This window comes from Antedon mediterranea, chromosome 8 (genome assembly GCF_964355755.1).
Source record: "Antedon mediterranea chromosome 8, ecAntMedi1.1, whole genome shotgun sequence".
NCBI classification, from domain to species: Eukaryota; Metazoa; Echinodermata; class Crinoidea; order Comatulida; family Antedonidae; genus Antedon; species Antedon mediterranea.
In genome coordinates this window covers 18,513,823-18,533,745 of record NC_092677.1, presented here as the reverse complement: position 1 = coordinate 18,533,745, position 19,923 = coordinate 18,513,823, and the positions used below count along the sequence as shown (strand labels likewise).

At 32.7% G+C, this 19,923-nt stretch overlaps 1 protein-coding gene across 1 annotated transcript; it reads left to right on the top strand.

Moving 5' to 3' along the window:
• The first annotated feature begins 3,619 nt into the window (after positions 1-3,619).
• On the top strand, positions 3,620-19,548 carry LOC140057680 (acid-sensing ion channel 5-like). Its single transcript, XM_072103399.1, has 11 exons — positions 3,620-3,735; positions 4,882-5,049; positions 5,319-5,537; positions 5,622-5,737; positions 10,098-10,282; positions 10,818-10,944; positions 15,191-15,253; positions 15,558-15,732; positions 18,146-18,616; positions 19,066-19,157; positions 19,394-19,548. Exons 1-11 carry the CDS (start codon positions 3,620-3,622, stop codon positions 19,546-19,548), a joined length of 1,887 nt encoding a protein of 628 aa, XP_071959500.1.
• Positions 19,549-19,923: the final 375 nt, after the last annotated feature.

The following is a 19,923-nucleotide window of genomic DNA, read 5'->3' as shown; positions in this document are numbered from 1 at the left end:
AATATTTGTAATTTACAACCTCTAGCTTCTTTGGAAAGTACACGCCAAATAATGAATTCGGTCAATTGATAGCACTATTTGAGTGGTCCAGTATTTTTTTTTTCTCTTTTGTGGCGCAAACACCACTTTTATTCACATTCATATTATCTCATATTACATAAAATCGTATTATTTAACTTGTAAATGTCGTTACAGTTCATAAGTAACATTTTTACATATATGAATTCTGTATTACTCTTTTTTTCATTAATTTTCTTATATTTTGTTATACACTTGACAGGATCATCATTATCATCTATCCCGTTTTAAAATAGTAGTGGTCCAGTATTAAAAAAAACTTCCAGCAATATTGTTCTCAGTGGTTGTTGATACAATAGAGAAAAATGTTAATGTTACTTCAAATTATACAACTGTCAAACAATTATATTCCACTTTTACCGATGTAGCATATAAAGTGTGCATAACAAAAACAAAAAATAAATGGGAAAACCAACTTAAAAATTGTTTAATTAGAGACTGGAATCTATGTTGGAAAAACAAAAAAACACATAAAAAGGGTAGCTTTTTTAAATTTTAAGTTGCTATATAAAATTTTACCAACTAAGTGTAAGCTAAAATTATGGAATTTTTCCAAATGCAATTATTGTGAATATTGTAATGAGGAGGTTGAAAATGAAAAGCATATATTATTTACATGCAAAGAAATACAAAATTGCTGGGTAAAATGTTGCGCTATGCTGAAAACATGTTTTGCATTTACTCAGGAAATTATATGGGAGAAAATTGTACTGAAAATATGATGTCAGAGTTAATGAAATATTTTCCATTTTAACTTTCTGTATTTATAAAAGTAAAGTCAGTCATAGACTTGGTCTTGTAAAAGAATGTCCATGTTTACTGCTGAGTTAGAAGTTAGAATCAATAGTGAGTTGCTGATAAATAAAGAAAAGGCAAATAGAATGTGGTCAGATATGAACCGTAAACATTTAGCATGGTATTAAAAATAACGTTTATAAAATTGATATTTAGGTTAAGTAAAATATAACTATTTTTTGATTGCCTGAAAGAGATAAAAAGAGTTATAAAACAAAAGAATTCTGTGCTAGATTATACGTACATTGTCAAGGATTGAACACTGGGCATAGTTTACTTACTTGGTGCACAAACAGTAATGTAAACGTGTATAAAATAGAGGAAAATAATTGTTGTCTTCTCTCCTTACTATTATAATAAAAATACAATGGTAGGAGTGAGATATATGATGTATTGAAAGTTATTTAATGTCAGTTGTATTGTATAATAATACATTTAATCAAGTGCAATGCATTGTAAACGAACATTTTATTGATGAAGAAATAAAAGTGGGTCGAAACTACATAAGCCAAACAAAAAAATATTCATTTAGGACTATAATAAGAGGAAAAGTTGAACATTTAAAATGTAGGGTGCCCGGAAGATGCCATTATTCAGCAAATACCAAACCTCACTGGAACCAGAGAGGAATAGAATAAATAGTGACAATGAGTATAATGTTTCTGAAACCTTGGTGAAAATTATATCAGCTATCAAGTTCCTTATGAATGGAAATTCCATAGCCTGGATAACCTACAGGCAGAGCTGCACAGTTGTTCAAAGCACATTCGGAACGTACAGCTAAATTACTGAAACTATGCACAGCTATTTTTTAAAGAGAAGAAGATACGACTCAGGAGACACCATCATAATCAAAAAATTCATGCAATTTAGGAGAACGTACGATTTGGTGAGAAATCACCATCGTGTCGATACCAAGCAAGATATACAGAACCATTTTAACAAGACTAGAAATGCTATTTTCAGCTTGATGTATATTAGTCTTAGTTCCAGGTGAAGGTCTATTTAGGACTTATTTAAAGGGTTTTGCGTGTATCCTTTTGTGCATTATCGTAGTTACGTAAACAGTTTATTTAAACAGTTTTATTAAACAATTTGCATTTGTCACACAATGTTACATGCTTTCTCCTTTTCTAGATCTTCTATTTGTCAGTCTTCGATGGCTTTACGTTTTGTTTGCTTTTTCACGCTGCTGCTCTAGCCCGCTACGTCACACGAGATGACACATTTATTAGATGAAATCAAGCAGCAGTTATAGTACTACACTTTGACATTTTTGCTAAAATGGAAACTCGACTATAATTTCTAGGTACCAGCTGAATTTCTGGTATTTATGAGTCCCATGACAATACTGTATTTCGCTGTCAGATAATCATTGAATTATTATCAAAACAGTTCATGAAAGTTTTTGTTTGTAATAATGATACTTCAAACTTGAAGTATCTAAGGCGTGATGTAGTGACCCCAGACTTGACCTTAGCAATAAAATAAACTAAATTGAGTCTCATATCAAAGTTATTCACTTCTGTAACAACATTCACATTATAAAAAGAGAAAAGAAACGTTTAATTATAACTCAAAAACCATTGTCCGACAGACAATTGAAGTATTTTTTGTTTTTAATTACATTTTTTCAGGTAGAATAACTATAATGTGACACTATAAAATGACACATTCAAAAACAAATTTGAAATAAAAAATATTTTTCAGAGGGACAATATATCTTTAAAACTGTTACGTCAATAAGCGAGCAGCGTTTTTTGTAAGAAATATTTCTTGTTTATACTGCATTTTGTATCTACCACCATTAACCGTAAAACAAAATTAATGGCAAACATGATAACAGAGTAATGCAAGACGATGTGAAGAAGCACAGTTAAGCACAAACAAGTTTTTTTATGTTATTATGTTATTTTGTAGGAAAATTATGCTCACTATGTCGGTCGGTTGGTCGGTAAATTCCACAGGTTGTACGCACGCGCACCAGAGATCAAATTGATACGCCCTCATTTTCAGTATTTTTATTCACGAGGCGGGATCTCTTTTGTTTATATAAACATCACAGTCACAGAATAAACTCTAAACCGCTGAGATTTGTTATTATGCAGATATTGCCTGCTTAGAGTATAAATATAAGATTTGACATCCCCGAGGTAATGATATTTTGTTCGAGGGAATATTTTCACCGGATTTTCAGCGCGCCGCATACCAGGTTCCTACCGTTAGTATTGACTAATCACAAATGGTCTTTCATCGCGTCTAGAGAGGGAATAACAAATGAGGGGGCTATGTATGCATAGTTTAAGTAGTTTAGTTGATTAATTTCTTCAAACGTGGCAGTAGATGACTTTTGTTTCTTTATCGCCAAACGCGAGTGTTGCCACACGAAAATTACAGTTAATATCATCGTACTCGAGAATTTACTGGATTTTATATGTTTAATGATAGGGACACGATAATTATGTGAAAATTACTCGTCAATATCATCGTACTCGAGGATACGATTTACGATCCTCGCGTTAAATTCTCGAGTACGATGATATTGACATGGGATGCATGAGAACTATAGAGCCATTAAATAATAATAAATTTATTACGTCCAGCAATCACTTTGACAGATTATTGGCATTCTTGTAGGCGTAATTCACACAAATTAAACATTTTACCGATATTGATTTTATAATTAAAATTTCTGGTGTAAAGAAATTATACTTTGCATTTGGTTTTGCATTTAAGACGAAGAAACATGGTTTCACTGGCGACCACTGACAAAATATGGAAGAAAAATGTGAGTGAGTTCGGTGAAAATACAAATTTTCATGGTGTAAAACATCTAATAGAAGGAACATCTAAAATTAGAAGGTAAGATACATATAGTCTGATAGTTCTTGTAGTTATACATACGAAACATTGGCATATGTGTATACTGTCGCTTTTACGCTTGATGCAATACAATTTAAATTTATTTTAGGCATGATCACAACGCGAAGATCGTTTTTCTTTTGATATGACCATATATGTATTATCATGCTTGTCTGGTAATGAATACTTGTAATTGCGGTGTAGGGCTATTTGTCTTTATTTGGTATTTTTTTTAGCTAGCATTAGTATTGTGGAACTAAAACTCCAATTTGAGTATTGTAAGCACATTAATAATAAATTGCTCTCAAAATGCGGGGATGTATACAAACTTAAGTAATTAAAACAATGTGTTACTTTTATATGAAAATGTGGCGATACAAATCATTTATATTTAATGATATATTAAATTTAAACTTAATGCGTTTTCAAAGCCTAACTTGGAACAAGTACAATTCATTAGCCTCACTCATTCAATTAAACTGACGAACATTCATTATTTTAATAAGCTGCCGGTACTACTCTCTAGAGTAAACAATAGAATAATATAAACTAGATATAATATGTTCAATAGTTCAGTTCAATTCATGAACCCAGTCAAATGGATTTTGTGACCTTACTATCCTCTTTCTAATTAATACGTAAAAAAGATATATGATTCAAATTTGTTAAGATAGATAGATCATCCTGTTTCATGAAAATGTGCATATGCAAAGGAAAAGACTGTGCGATAAATTCATATTAACAATACATTTAATCTCCATTGAACAGTCCCTTAAGAACCCATTCTTACCTTGAGCTGACCATTAATATACCGACTGAGTATGTCGTGTATTGAAAAATTAATCAATGAAATGTCAAACTGATAACTCAACTATATTTGCCAGATTACAACTAAAAGTTATAGTCTCTCTCAGTAGTGGTAATAAATAAACATAATTAATTCAAATCATTTTATCTTGAATTTATCGTTAACAAATGTCAAATTTGAGAATACATAAATACGTTGGTGCTGGTCTGTACTGTGTGTTTGTCATGAGTCCTGTCGTATTAATAAAATAATGGTCCATTTAAAAATATGACAGTTGACCTACACATAACATATTTAAATATAGATACATGATAATTGTATTTACTTCTAATAATTAGGTTGTTATGGATTCTGCTAATTGGTTGTGCTTTTTGCGGGCTGCAATATCAGCTTTTTAAATGTATTACAAAATACAGAAGTCGACCAACTAATACTAAATTTTCGTACCAGAATAAAGATGAACTGGAATTTCCAGGAATCACTATTTGCAACATGAACATGTTTGCGTAAGTAAAAACAATGTATATTGTATAGTATAAATGGGCTTAAAGATATCTTCAAACAGTCTCCAGTTTGTTTTAATCAAATATGCCTAAACTATAACAACACAGTCGAATTCCTAGATTATGTCATGCTCTTTTTGGGCTGAAACCCCTCACTTTAGAATGTATGTATAGGATTATGAGCATTTAAAAAGTAGTGATATTAAGACATATTTCAAAATATGAATTTACAAATTAATATTTGGAAATGAATAGTTTATTTATTTTCTTAGTTTTGAAAAGATTTCCGAACAATTCGGAGGTATATTATACTTCATTGACCATGGCATAAGCTCACTTCGTGTGTTGTTTCCCGACGCTGGACTTACCGAAACTGGCAAAGAGGCAGGATACTCGATATTTGACGGGAATAGTTCAAACTACTTATTCAGTGACAATCTTATTGAGTTCATTGAAAACAACGCACCTGACATTAGCGATACGATAGTAATGTAAGTAAATGCAATAGAACACAATGAACTACAGTACAATGTTTTCCTTTTTTATATATTAATCGATTTATTTATGAATTTCAGGTGTCGATTTAAGCAAAGAGATTGCAATTTAACTAATTTCAAACCAATTTTAACAAGTTATGGATTCTGCTTTCAATTTGCTGTTGAAGATTCAGACCGATGGATCAAAGAAAGCGGTTGGTAAATTAATTTGTAGTTCGTTGGCCCTTTAGATTTTTGTTCCAATAATCGAACGATTGATTGATTGATTCCCTATGCTACTGTATGCGTGCGTTATAAATATCAACGTATATCGCGAGGTTTTCACACCGGTTGCATTTCTTATTTGTAATAGTAGTATTATATTTTTGTATATAAGATGATGTGATGTTTTTACATATTAAACAAACAAAACAAAATTACAAAAATACAATATATTTTGCTCGTATTCTAACTCGTATTGTAACCAACATTTTTAAAAACACAAGCTATTTTGTTTATAGACCATAGACCTTATTATTACATAATTAATTAATACACCGAATCATTGCACCAAATTAAACATTGATTTTCAATCAACTGTCGTGATAATTTGTCACCATCCGAGTTTTGATTATATTTAATTTATATACGGAAACTTTCAGCAGTTGAATAGCAGTTTATACAATCGATTAACTTTTTCTAATATGACATTTATTCGGCATACGTTAGAAATTAAAATGACCAAACATGATGGTATCAATATCGGGTTTTATACAATTTTTAAACTTACAATTTACTATTGAAAATAGTTCTTTATAATTATATATTTGCAGACACTAATACAACATATATGAACTATTTATTGACAAACTATTACAACATTACATTATTATTTTTACTGAAGCGCTGTGTTTTACTAGCTGCTATTATCTTGTTCAAAAACAGCCTAATTTGCTTTTTTAAATTTCTGCTACGCATATTGTTTTATTTTATAGTGTTTGTTCTTTATTTGTGAAGTTGTTGGTGGTCCTCAGATGTTTTGTTTCACATAAGTTTCTTACTTTTGAACGTTATTTTGCTAGGCCACATCCGGTCACTGGCCAGCTTATGCTGATACACAGAATCACCCCTTGGAAGCCTCCTTAGGCCTGGCAGTATTTTGTAAACAATGAGCCTAGGTCTAAGCCTACCACATATTTTCTTATGTTATTCAAAAATCCTGTTAATCGAAACATTCCTGATTCAGCATACTAGGCGATTAAAGAATGCGGCATTCTGCGACCCCGTCGTGGACATAGAGCTGGAAGGCGTGTAACAGTTCGTGAACGAATTCCTATCCTAACAAGGCCAACAGCCATAAGTCGCGTGCTAAAACGCATAGTGATACCGGACCAACAGACAGACCGACAGACCGACAGACCGACATAGTGAACTATAGAGTCGCGTCCGCGCGACTAGAAATTAAAAAACCATTACGTAAGGTTCCTAACCGTGGAGTAAATGAGAAAAATCTTCTTTTTCCTGTGGTCAACCAGTGCGTTACACCGTCATCACAAAAAAGAATCAACTTCGCGACATGGAACGCTAGATCCATTAGAGCCAAAAACAAGTCTCTGGCTCTCTGTGACTTTGTTATAGATAACCACCTGGATGTATTGGCCATTGTTGAGACGTGGATGACTGGTACCACCAAAGACGACCATGTCATCGCAGACATCAAAACGACTCTTCCGAATTATAGCTTCTTTCACTCGCCATGGACCCATGGAATAGGTGGTGGAATTGCGATCATCGTACGTGATGGAATCAAGTTCATATAAACAAATCAGTCCAGTTTCAGTCCATGGAATGCATGGACGTTACTATGTCATCTTATCACTTCCTGCTCACAAGATCCTCTACCACTTGCCATTTACCGTTCCTGCATCCAAACGCTCCTACCAGCCATAACAAAGATAGTGAACGCATCATTGATTGTTGGCGTCTTTCCATCATCTCTCAAACATGCTAGAATTATTCCATTGTTGAAGGGTCAATCCCTTAGCACTGAAGAGCTATCAAGCTATCGTCCAATATCAAACCTCCCTTTTCTGGGAAAGATCATTGAAAGGATTGTCACTAAACAGCCGCAATCGTATCTCGAGGAATATGATCTATTCGCTCCTAGACAGTCAGCTTACGACCGTCGAGGTAAACATTATTATTATTATTATCTTATTGATAAAAATATACCCACAACAAGTATTAAGCCTAACGCTAATCAAAAGAAAAAACCTTGGATTACAAAAGGAATTCTGAAAAGAAGAGAGAAAAAAACTTTATAAACAATATCTTATCATTCCAACACTTTTATTAAAAGAAAAATATAAAAAGTATAAAAATAAATTAACTAATTTAATTAGAATAAGTAAATAACAGTATTATTCAAATAAACTTGACGAGGTTCGACACGATTCAAAGCAAACATGGACTATAAATAAAGTTCTTAGTAGGAAAAAGCCAAGTGTTTTATCTAATGAAGTCATCAAAAGTAATAGTAGTAAAATCCAGGCAAAACATTATCTGCCCTTACTGGGTGCACATGTACAATTGACTAGAACTAAGCACAGCCATAAGGCAGCAGTAAACCACTTCTGGTTAAAATTATATGCAAAAGAAACTTACAAAGTACAAAAGTCCACATGAACTTGCTCAATCATTACTTGCACTTGTTTATTTAAGCTACAGTCTATCTAAACTACAGTTAAAAGCACATGAACTTGCTTTCTCTCTTCCCTCTCCACCCATAGGAATTATTCATAATAACATGAAGATGGCCAGAGTTTTCCAATATTTTAAAAAATCAGGTGATATAGACCAATCTCCATACTGCCTACCATAAATGTCAGGTTAGAGTTAATAATTATATCACAAAATGTGACGTACCTAATAATGCGCAATTTGGTTTCAGAAAAAATAGTTCCACTTTTATGGTTGTTATAGATCTCGTATAATAACGAATAACCGATGTGCATGAACAGAAATATTTATTGATTTGAAAAATTCTTTTGACACAATTAAAAATAGATAAAATTGGAACACAATGGAATTTAAAAATTGTTAGAAATTATTCAATGTATATTTATATTTATTCATTAAAAAAAATCATAGGCCTACAGGCAGTCTACTGTGACTACAATGACTGCCGTGCAATTTTATTTGTTTAGATATAACAAATTAATATAGACTACATTATACAGTAATTAAAAGCATAAAAAGACAACTAGGAAAGTTTTTTATAAAAAACATTCAACGACTGATTTATTATGTATCTACCATATATGGTAGGATTGTAAGAAAACCTATTGGTACATGCTTAAAGGGGTCAATATTTTCATTTGCTACCATCAATGTACTAGAAATGATTACCAAAAATTATTGTGCATTATTAGTATTCAACAACTGCTTATCAAAACGGTTAAAAAATGATTAGCATTCACCAACTTAACCATATATTATGGCATAGGATTGTTTTAGGTTTCAAATTACACAGTTTTCTATTGCACTTCTCCGAGTTGCCTACATAAATCTAGAGAAGAGTCTTCTGGAATATAGGCTCATTTATGAGTTTATTGGCGAATTGGAAGCGAAGTTTTCTCGACGAGTTTTAAGAGTTATAAATTACATTCATCCAAAGCATAACAATATAAGGTATATTTAACACCTAACATTATTTTAAAAGCTCCTTTTTTAATCTGTAGAATTTATATTGGTTTACGTTAAACGATTCATGAATACGTTTGAATGCGTTCAAGTGCATTATGTTGAATTTCAGTGAGGCCTGAATGACATGTATATAACGATATATTTAATTGCTCTAACTTGTACTATATTTGATTTGCTGACGACACTAAAATCTACATCTCACGAAAACTTAGATACACACATGTAGCTGGTTAATGCTGAATTAAAACACGTTATGGATTGGTTCATGAATAATAAACTATCAACCAACATTAATAAAAACCAATATTACACAATTTGTTCGTAACTAGTTAAATCTAGGCACTGTAACTTAGAGAATATAAATATTAATGTCAACAATAAAATGATAGACTAATTTTCTTAGAGTTTAGGCCCCATATCGATGAATTTATTATGATACTTGTTTTTTTTTCCTCGTAATAAATACAACTAAACTGGAAACAACAAATCTAATAAATGCACATTTTAGTAGAATAGAGTTAAGAATGATAACATTGTAATGTAATAGTAATAGTCATAAAAATACTGTACAACAAAGCATGTTATGCGATAACTAATAGCAAAAACAATAGCACGGTCTAATATATGCTTGAATGGCGCACCATAGTAATCTGTTGTGGCCAAAACTGTCTGTGGTCAAAACGGTCATATGCCGCATGGTATGTTTTGGGGGACAATACAACTTAGAGCTTAATAGAAACAATGTTTTCAAGAAATTTGGCTGACGATTTTCGTAGATACATTATTAATGGATTATCTTAATGTTTAAATATTAATGGTAGCTATTTTGTTATTGTGAATTTCATACAATATTGAGTTTGTTTTGTATAGGCAACGATCATGGACTGAATTTGATATTAAATGCTGAAGAATCTGAATACATTTCGGCACCACGAGAGAGCATTGGGTTTAACCTAATATTACATGCAGCAACTGCTCTACCTGACAGTCACACAGCAACACAAATTCAGTTATCACCTGGCTTCCGTACGGCCATAGCCGTAAGAAAACACAAGGTAATAGTTAGCTATTGGAACAATTTACTTGAACAGTACATTTTTTATTTTGATTAGGCCTACCACTTATAGAAGTACTACCTCTCAATAAAACGCTTCTTTTTCAAATAACAACCCGCTGTAACTATGTGGCGCGACCGTAACTTCCAATTAGAAAACTACGTTCTGATTGGTCCGATCCTCTTCGTCTGGGGAATTTGAATCTGTAAGCTATCCGACTTGTTGGACAATGATTGGCTTCTGTTTACTAGTCGCTAATGCAACGTTTATATATTATTTTACTGACACGAAAACCACTCATCGAAGAACCTTTTTTTTCCTTCTTTTTATTATTATTTTTTTCCATTCATATTTTTTTCTCATCAGTGTCTGAAGGTGAACAAAAATCGTTTAACCTATCCTTTTTGGAGTTCAGTATGCTATTTTGCATGCTATCGTTAGTCGTGAACACATTGGAAACGCTCCTTTTGACGTGTTTCTTGTTTCATCATTGAGTATTACTCACTACAGTAACTTTTTTTCCGATTGCTGACAGAAAGAAATACTCGAGCGATCAAATGACTGCAATCCTGATATCAACTATTCTCAGGCACAGTGCTTTCTAGATTGCGAAGCTGACGAAATGTATAAACGATGTGGTTGCAAGACATTCTATGTTTCTGGTAAAGTTGTTTCCGGGGCAGTTTCAGGGTGTTTTCTGCTTACAAACTCCCAAAACAAGTTCATTTAATTAATAAAAACTTGTTTCGGTTACAGAAACGAGCACCAATTTCCAGGCAGTAAAAACAAAGAATGATGGTTATTTTCATAATAATTATGATTATCACTTTTGTCATAAAACTCAATTTCAAACAAAGGCTACCTGAATTATAGAATAATAGTATTACACATTGTTTTTGTACATTTTATACAAGCTTGTTGATGATAATATATGTATTTTTATAGGCCCTATATAATTTATTTTTATTTTAACCATATTTAATAAGGGTGATCCTATCCAGAATTTGCTGATCATTTGGGACCCTCAGAACAGATAAAATATACAAAATATATAACAAAAACATAGAAGTAAAAGAAAAACAAAAATTAAAATTAATTACGTAAGACTAAAAATCTGAATAAGAAAATATGAAATATATAAAATAACTGATATGTTCAATTAAGCAAAAATATATAATATATATATATATATACATATACATATACATATACATATATATATATATATATATATATATATATATATATATATATATATATACATATACATATATATATATATATATATATATATATATATATATATATATAAATATATATATATAAGGCGTTTTGCCTGGAATTTGTATGTAATTTAAAATACATGCGTCGGCTCCTTCTTCGTGAGGGATATTAGTATACAATGATGAAACATCTAGTGTAGCCAGAACAGAATTATTAGGTAAATTTTGAATTTGGTTAATTTTGCGGATAAAGTCCGTGGAGTCCTGAATGTACTGTATGAAGGGAGATCAGTCACATATGGTCTTAGTAAATCATCCACATATTCAGAAATTTTCTCTGTAGCAGTGCCATTACCCGAAATAATGGGTCTACCAGGATTGCCTGCTTTGTGGATTTTAGGTAGGAAATAAAATCTGCCTGGAACTGGATTGACCTGTGCCAAATGAGGTCCAATCTTAGGATCGATGGAGTGTTTTTTTACCATCACAGAAACAGATTTGGCCACCTTATCCGCAAATTCCGGGGTGGGATCCGTTGTAAGTTCACGATAATGAAGAGGATTGTTTAGTTGTCTTAAGGACTCCTCTTCATAAAATTTGATGTCCATGGCAACAGTGGCAGAACCTTTATCAGCTGGTTTAATGATAATATCATTACGCTGACGCAATTTGGCAATGGCCTGCCTCTCTTGTTTTGAGAGATTGTCACGTTTATCTGGACTCGGGACGTAGTTTTGTACATCCTCCTCAATAGCCTGAATAAATGTTTCTAAAGCTGGACAACGATTTTTAGGTGGATTCCAGGAACTTTTTGGTTTAAATTTGTTAGCGTTGCCTTCGTTTTGCGTGGTGCTGCTGTCTGAATCAGCAAAATGTTCACGTAATCGTAATCTTCTGGAGAAAGACTCCATATCCAAAGATAGTTGTTGTGCGCCGACCTGCCTTGGTTTTGGGCAGAATTTAAGTCCTCGGGAAAGAAGTTTTTTCTCTCCTCCGAAAGTCGGCAATTAATTTCAACAACTGAATCAGAGGTGTTGCTCCGAACGAACCTTCTGCAGGGTTTCCTAAAAGCCCTAAAATCATCCGAAGGTAGAGTCATTTGTGTTGAAATGACCAAATCTGCAGGTAGACCAAATTTGTGATGTCCCCTTCGGGCCATTGCCGTTGATTGCTTACGGCAATCATTGGCGATAATCCTGAGTTTGTTTTGAAACTCGGATGCAGGAAGTTCTCTTTTCAACTTCTTAGTTCTAGAGTGAATTTCAACGTCAAACTCAGTGAGGATTTTGCGGCAATTGCCAATTTAGATCTCATTGAGTTGACAAGCATTTTTGTAAAGGACAGCGTTCCAACGAGAACGCATGTCATCATCTGCAAATCGAATACCAGTTGTGACATAAAATTGAAGTCCTTTAGGGGCCGAATGTTTAGAACGATGTAAAATAAAAGTATGTAAATGGTGACGATACCTGACACGTTTCTCGGACAGGCGACGTAATTTGGTAAAGTTATCCAAAGTACCCTCCATAATTACAGCAAACTCAGATCAAAATTGATACAAACAGTAGAAAATATATATAAATCCAAAGGCAAATTACTGAAAAAATGACAATGCTGTGGGTATCAGTGGCTGGATCTCAATGGAGATACAAAAATAAAAAGCGAAAAGCTAAATCAAAACGATAAAGTAAACAGCCAGAAAAGTTAGCAGAGCTTTCGGGCAACACTAGCCCTTCATCAGTGCAAGTGAAGGAATTTGGATAACGTCAGAGTATAAAGCTGGCAAGTGCTGCCTGGGTGGACAGGAATAAAATAAATATAACAAAGGGAGCCAGGGTGGAGTCTGAATAAGAGTGGAAAACAAAGAAGGTAGCTTGGTAGAGATATAAACAATTTTGGAATGAGACTAAAAAACAGCTTAAATGGTGGTTAATATTGAAACTTAAATTTTGGTAGTCAATGGAATAATTTTACCGATCTGGGAGTATGTTCCTAATGTTAAGTCCAAAAGGTTTTGTGGTTTTAAGTAGTAATTCCCAGTGGTTTTCTTTGTCTTTGCGAGTTTTGTCGCTCCATTTGACATCGTGGTCTATTGCAATAACTCTGAAATTTGCAATCGAGTGACCAGCTGAATTAAAATGTTCGGCTACAGGTTGATCAAGCTTTAATGTTTTGATAGCTGATCTATGTTGTGTCATTCTCATACGGAGAGTGTTTTTTGTTTCTCCGACGTACTGTTTGCCACAAATATTACAGTATATGAGATAAAATATTACAGTAAATGAGACAAATATTACAGTAAATGAGATATATATATAAATATTATATACTTTATCGTTTTGAATCGTGAATAAAAATACTGAAAGATGAGGGCGTATCAATTTGATCTCTGTTGCGCGTGCGTACAACCGAGGAATAGTGCTGTTCCGCCGTACCACGCCGAGAGTGTTAAAGAGTCGTTATCCAATCGAGTTCGAACAATACCATGAAAGCCCCAGTGGTCTAATGGTTAGGACATCTGCATATCAAGCAGGCGGTCCGAGTTCGAGCCTCGGTTGGGGCGACTTTTTCTCATTCTCACAGATTTCCTCATCTTTATCGTTTCAAATTAATTAATTAAATTTCAGTATATCACCGGGCGGTTTTGAATTAATGTTCTTTGCCTCTTGTGTTTATATATATAAAAGTATCTCTTCGGAGATCCCGTCTCGTGAATAAAAATACTGAAAGATGAGGGCGTATCAATTTGATCTCTGTTGCGCGTGCGTACAACCGAGGACTAGTGCTGTTCCGCCGTACCACGCCGGGAGTGTTAAAGAGTCGTTATCCAATCGAGTTCGAACAATACCATGAAAGCCCCAGTGGTCTAATGGTTAGGACATCTGCATATCAAGCAGGCGGTCCGAGTTCGAGCCTCGGTTGGGGCGACTTTTTCTCATTCTCACAGATTTCCTCATCTTTATCGTTTCAAATTAATTAATTAAATTTCAGTATATCACCGGGCGGTTTAGAATTAATGTTCTTTGCCTCTTGTGTTTATATGTATAAAAGTATATATATATATATATATAAATATTTAGATCTACTATTTTACAATTTAAAATCTGGAAAAGGATTACATAGTTTTAAGAAAGTCTAGTTTTGAATGAGGAAAAGGATAAGGAATTGCGGATAGATAGTGGAAGATCATTGTAGAAATGAGGGGCCTTGTAGCTGAAAGAGAGTTTACAAATTTCAAGAGAGGGTTTAGGAATGTGAAGATTTCTTTTTAAGATTTGACGAGTAGTCATCCTCCCATTGGCAATAATTTTAGTGAGGAGAAGGCATAAGCCTTGAGGAGCAAGAAGCGTTAGGGTTTTGAAAGTAAGACAACCAAGTTGGTTGGCAGTGGAGTCTTTTCTGAAGAGGAATGTATGGGCTAGTATAGAGTGATCATCAGAGAGGTGTGACATAGGATAAAGTTTGAGAATAATGCATAAAGCTCTGTTTTTTTTTAATTTTTTGTAGTTTACTCGGGATAATGATTTTGTGTTGCTTTTGTTTTATTGTTTCTGTATGCTTTTTAGTGAAATGAACGAGATATAAATAACAACAAGGTGTCAATACGATCTTTAATTGATGGTATTGAAACGCTGGTTTAGATATGTATTAGTTTAGCATATTATTTGTTTTTGTTTCTTGCCAGGTAAAGAAAATTATCCTCTTTGTAGTCCATACTCACTTACCAGATGTTACAATGAGCAATTCGGTTAGTACATTGTGTCAGTTGAATAGTTAGGATTGCATATAGTACCATTTCCAAGTCTGTATAGCTGCGCTAGAATAGTTTATTTACCATACACCCTCTAAAGCATATGTCTCTAGTGTGGCACAAGTCAAAATTATTCATTTCCCTATGATCCTCACTTCTTGTTTTCTAACATACATAATATAATATTTTGATATTATAAGATACTTTCTGTGACCAGATTCAAACATATGGTGTTATTATTAGTATTCTAAGTGTTTATTTCACTATTTTCAAGCTGTGTGATTTGTATTTCATATTCCAGTACATTTTACTGAGTCTAGATTTAAATTATGTCCATCATGTGTACAACCATGCACAACAGAAGAATTCAGTTACTCATCGTCATATTCAGTTTTTCCATCCGCAATAGTTCCATTAACGCTGGAGAATATGGAAAACTATGAATACTCAGCCCGTGGATTAGGTGATGAGATATGGTAAGTGAAAAATATTTATGATTTTATTGTTTCTTTCAACAAGGCAAATTTGAATTGAATAGAAAACCATCTTTCAACAAATCAAATAATTTATTCTATTAATAGTTGAATATTCCCTTATTTTGTAATTTAAAAACTTTAACAATCTATGATATTCATAAGTCACAAAAATGTTATGTTTAATTTTCTTAATAATAATCTACCAAGTAATTTCAATACATTTTGGTCTAAACACATAGTATAATATAAGAAGTCAACTGACTTGCGTTCACAGAATGTCAGGACAGACCCGGGTATGAATACCATTAAACGGCAAGGATATGTTATTGTAGAATGATATAAGCACTTTCATTGAGAATCAATGTGCCTTTTAAGTTTATTTAAGAATAAATATATTGATAGTTTGTTATCTACGTACCAGTAATAATCTATATATAAATTATGGTTAATTCTGACATAGGCGAGCACAATGCAAAAACTTCGGTACAAATCTCCGCCTTGGATACCTACCTTATCTATCTGAAATGTACCGCGAAACGTAGATTTGATAACATTAGTGTTCACAGTTACGCTATTGTTTCATATTTCTATCTTAAGAAGATATTATAAAGAGTTTTTTAACAAAATTTATGATTTCAACATTAGATTTTCCTCTCAATTTCAATTCTTCCCGGTCAAAGTAATTTCCGGGTTTAAGATAAGTTCACCTTGCAACAACCTGGTTTCAAATATTTTCTCTCTTTTATACACAAGGGAGCAGTTAAAATAATAGATTTGACCCTAAAGGTGACTGGAAACAGGCACTTTCCATCAATCTAAGCCATTTCAGTTTTTTGTTTATTTTAAAACATACCGCGCGTGTGTGAAGGTACAGTAGTTAAATAATAGAAATTATACTGCAAATTAATAAAGATCAAATTAAATATACGCCATAAAGAATCAGAATATATTGCGGGGAATAGTATTATAAAATTACATAGGGAGATTTGATGATAAGACATTTTTCGAGTGAAATCCCGATAGCTGAGTTTTATTGAGTAAGCTTGCAGGAATAACTGTAGGCTATCTTCCTGTGTCCCGTTAAGACCGAGATGTCTGCCCATGTTGCAAGCCGTAATGTCTTCTTTCTTTGGCCCACTCTGTCAATAAACGCCTCTCCAATAAAACATCACTTTGAATAATAACACCCCCCCCCCCCGCAACCCAACTATCTAATAAACGTCCATCCACATATTTATAATAACACAATTATGCTATTTTTAGTAGAATTCACCGCACTGTTATCTACAATTTACCAAGCATTTGTTATTCTCTTTTACCACTTTTCATCTATTAGAGGATTTCATTTGATTATAAATGTTACCATATTATTAAAACTAAAAAATTTAACATATATCCCTCGAATAAGCACCTCCCTCAAATGACCTCCGCTTCCCCAAAGGGCCCTACCAAACAATAAAAACTATACTTTAAAATGTTATTAATCATCTAAAACACTGTGAAACAAAGTAATTTAGTTTTACAAATGTCAAGCATGTTCAATAATGGTAAACGACAGAAAAATGTATAAGGAGAACATTATCATTCCGAGAACCATCGTCTACACTTCATAGAGGGGGAGCGAGCGAAGCGAGCTCACCCTCTAGTATTTTAAATTATTAAAATAGTGTAGTAACATTATTTAGGTTTAAAATATATATATTTTTTTCAATCAAACACTATACTATTAAATGTAAGAAATACAATACTCGCATACTTATTGTTTTATCTACACCACTTATTTGTTTTATTTATACCACTATGTTAAAATTACTTAAAGAAGTAATCGAAATTATTATTTTATATTTAAAAAGAAGTACTGTATAATCTAATTTTCCCATTTATGTAAAATATATTATTTAGTCCAATGGGTTGCCAACACAAGTGTTTGACATAGTTTAAGATGTCACATGTCTTGTTATGTATTACACCTGTGTCCTGTCTTTGTGTTGTATGTAATGTACTGCACTAATGGGTGACCCATATCAATACAAGCATTTGTTGTTTATCGTTATACAAAGTATTTGAAATGGTAAATAAAATTGCAATTGAAACTGAAATATGCATTGATTGGATGCCAAACGGTCAAACAAAATGCCAATTCATGCATCTATAAAGAGAAACTACCAACATTATTAATTTTAATATCACGGTGAATATACTTTTTTTGACTATAGTGAGACTAAAGTAAAATGATCATGTTTTAAAAATGTTCTACATTAACTGTGTATTGTCTGCATCTCATAATTGGACGATACCACATATTCCCGAATTGACTTGCGGACACCAGTACACAGTAAATGTAAATTAAATGAAAAAAACATTTTACATTATAAATAAGCCTAAACAATGCGATATTTCATTGGTTCTATAGGAAAGAGTTTCTCAAATCACTTGATACTATTTTTGCTCGTTTGACTGTTATTGATGTGGGTGTTCAGAAGATATTGGATTATCTAAATACCGACCTACCGATTTTCAAACAAATTTTTAAATCATTTGCAAAAGATACAGTAAGTGCTATTGTCCGTCTGCTATCCAACAAGGTATACTACGAATTATATCACATTAATGACATAACAGCGGAATGGGGATCAGCAATTAGCATCGATGTGGCGGCTGAAATTAAGAACATGTCTCTGTTAAGTGGTTCGGATGTTCAGTATTGGAACAGCCTTGATGAATCTATCCAATTTGACCAACAAACTCTTACTGATACCATCATATTTACAACTTCGACATTTTTAAACCTGTTTTATAACGATACACGCGATGTCACCTTGGCTACTGCAGAGAATATTCTGAGTTTTCGACGTGGAACTGATTTAGCAGTTGATTACATGAGGTGAAGATGATAAATATGTTTGTAAATTTAATTATTGCAAATTTCCGCATTTTTTATGTTCAGGTATTCAATAAGGTATTGAGTTGAAGATGTTTAACTTATAATAGTACGAAGAACAAAATATTAAATAACATAATGAAATAATAAAATAATAGCTGTTATTTTATGAGGATTTATTTAATAAAACACATTCATTATTTGGTTTTATAACACCCACTGTCAATCCGGCTAGACGATTAAAAAGAAAAAAAAAACAGCTCCGTATTTTTTCCGGAGATAGACGGCTCTCAGTGCTTGCACACAATTGTCAATCGTTTTCAAAACGCAATATATATTTAATTGAATTCTAACCTGCTGTTGAACTATTAAATGGCACGTGATACGAAATTAACCAATTCATTGGCAAGTATATATGGCAAGTTATAAAAGCAGTGATATTTATTTTGTAGATCAAATCTCGTTAAGGTTGAGGTGTTTTACAAAAAGTTGGAATTAGAAACAATAACGGAACAAGAAGACTACGATGTATTCTCGTTTATTTGTGAGTTATTTAAAATGTGTTAAGGGCCTCTAAAACTAGATACATGTATTAGGTTCTTTCTTTAATAAAGTTGTTAATAATATTGCTGCGAAGTTAATCTCAATATTCATAGTGCTGCATTTAGTAGATCTCTGTTAATTACAAGTTTGTTCTGATTTTGTTTAAATTGAAATGATAAATAAATACTATTATATATTGTATTTCATATAAAGTTTGTTTTTTTTTGTTTTCAACAGGTGATATAGGTGGTGCCCTAGGACTGTTCTTTGGTGCAAGTTTGTTAACATTTTTAGAAGCCCTCGACTTTTGGTGTAAAAAATGGCAGGAGTCAAAAAGATCATCACAAATTGCTGCTGTGGTTGAACCAGCAAAACAAGATGAAACGATATAAACCCAACAGCTAAATTTAGTTACGGGTTAAGTTGTAACACTTTTTCTTATGAGAAAATATAACAAAGCTTCATTAGAAAACTAAATTTGTATGACTTTGCTTTTGATAAGAGTATTTTTTGTAGAAAGTAAAATAATAGGTTCCAACAATAAGCTTAAACAAGGATAAATCTCCTATGCCTTACCGTACAGAACATTTGCACTCTATTCTGTTTGTTTACATCTATATATAGTTTATGGTTAATTCTGACATAGGCGAGCACAATGTAAAAACTTTGGGACAAATCTCCGCCTTGGATACCTACCTTATCTATTTTAGATGTACCGCGAAACGTAGATTTGATTAATTTTCACTATTTCTATCTTAGGAAGATAT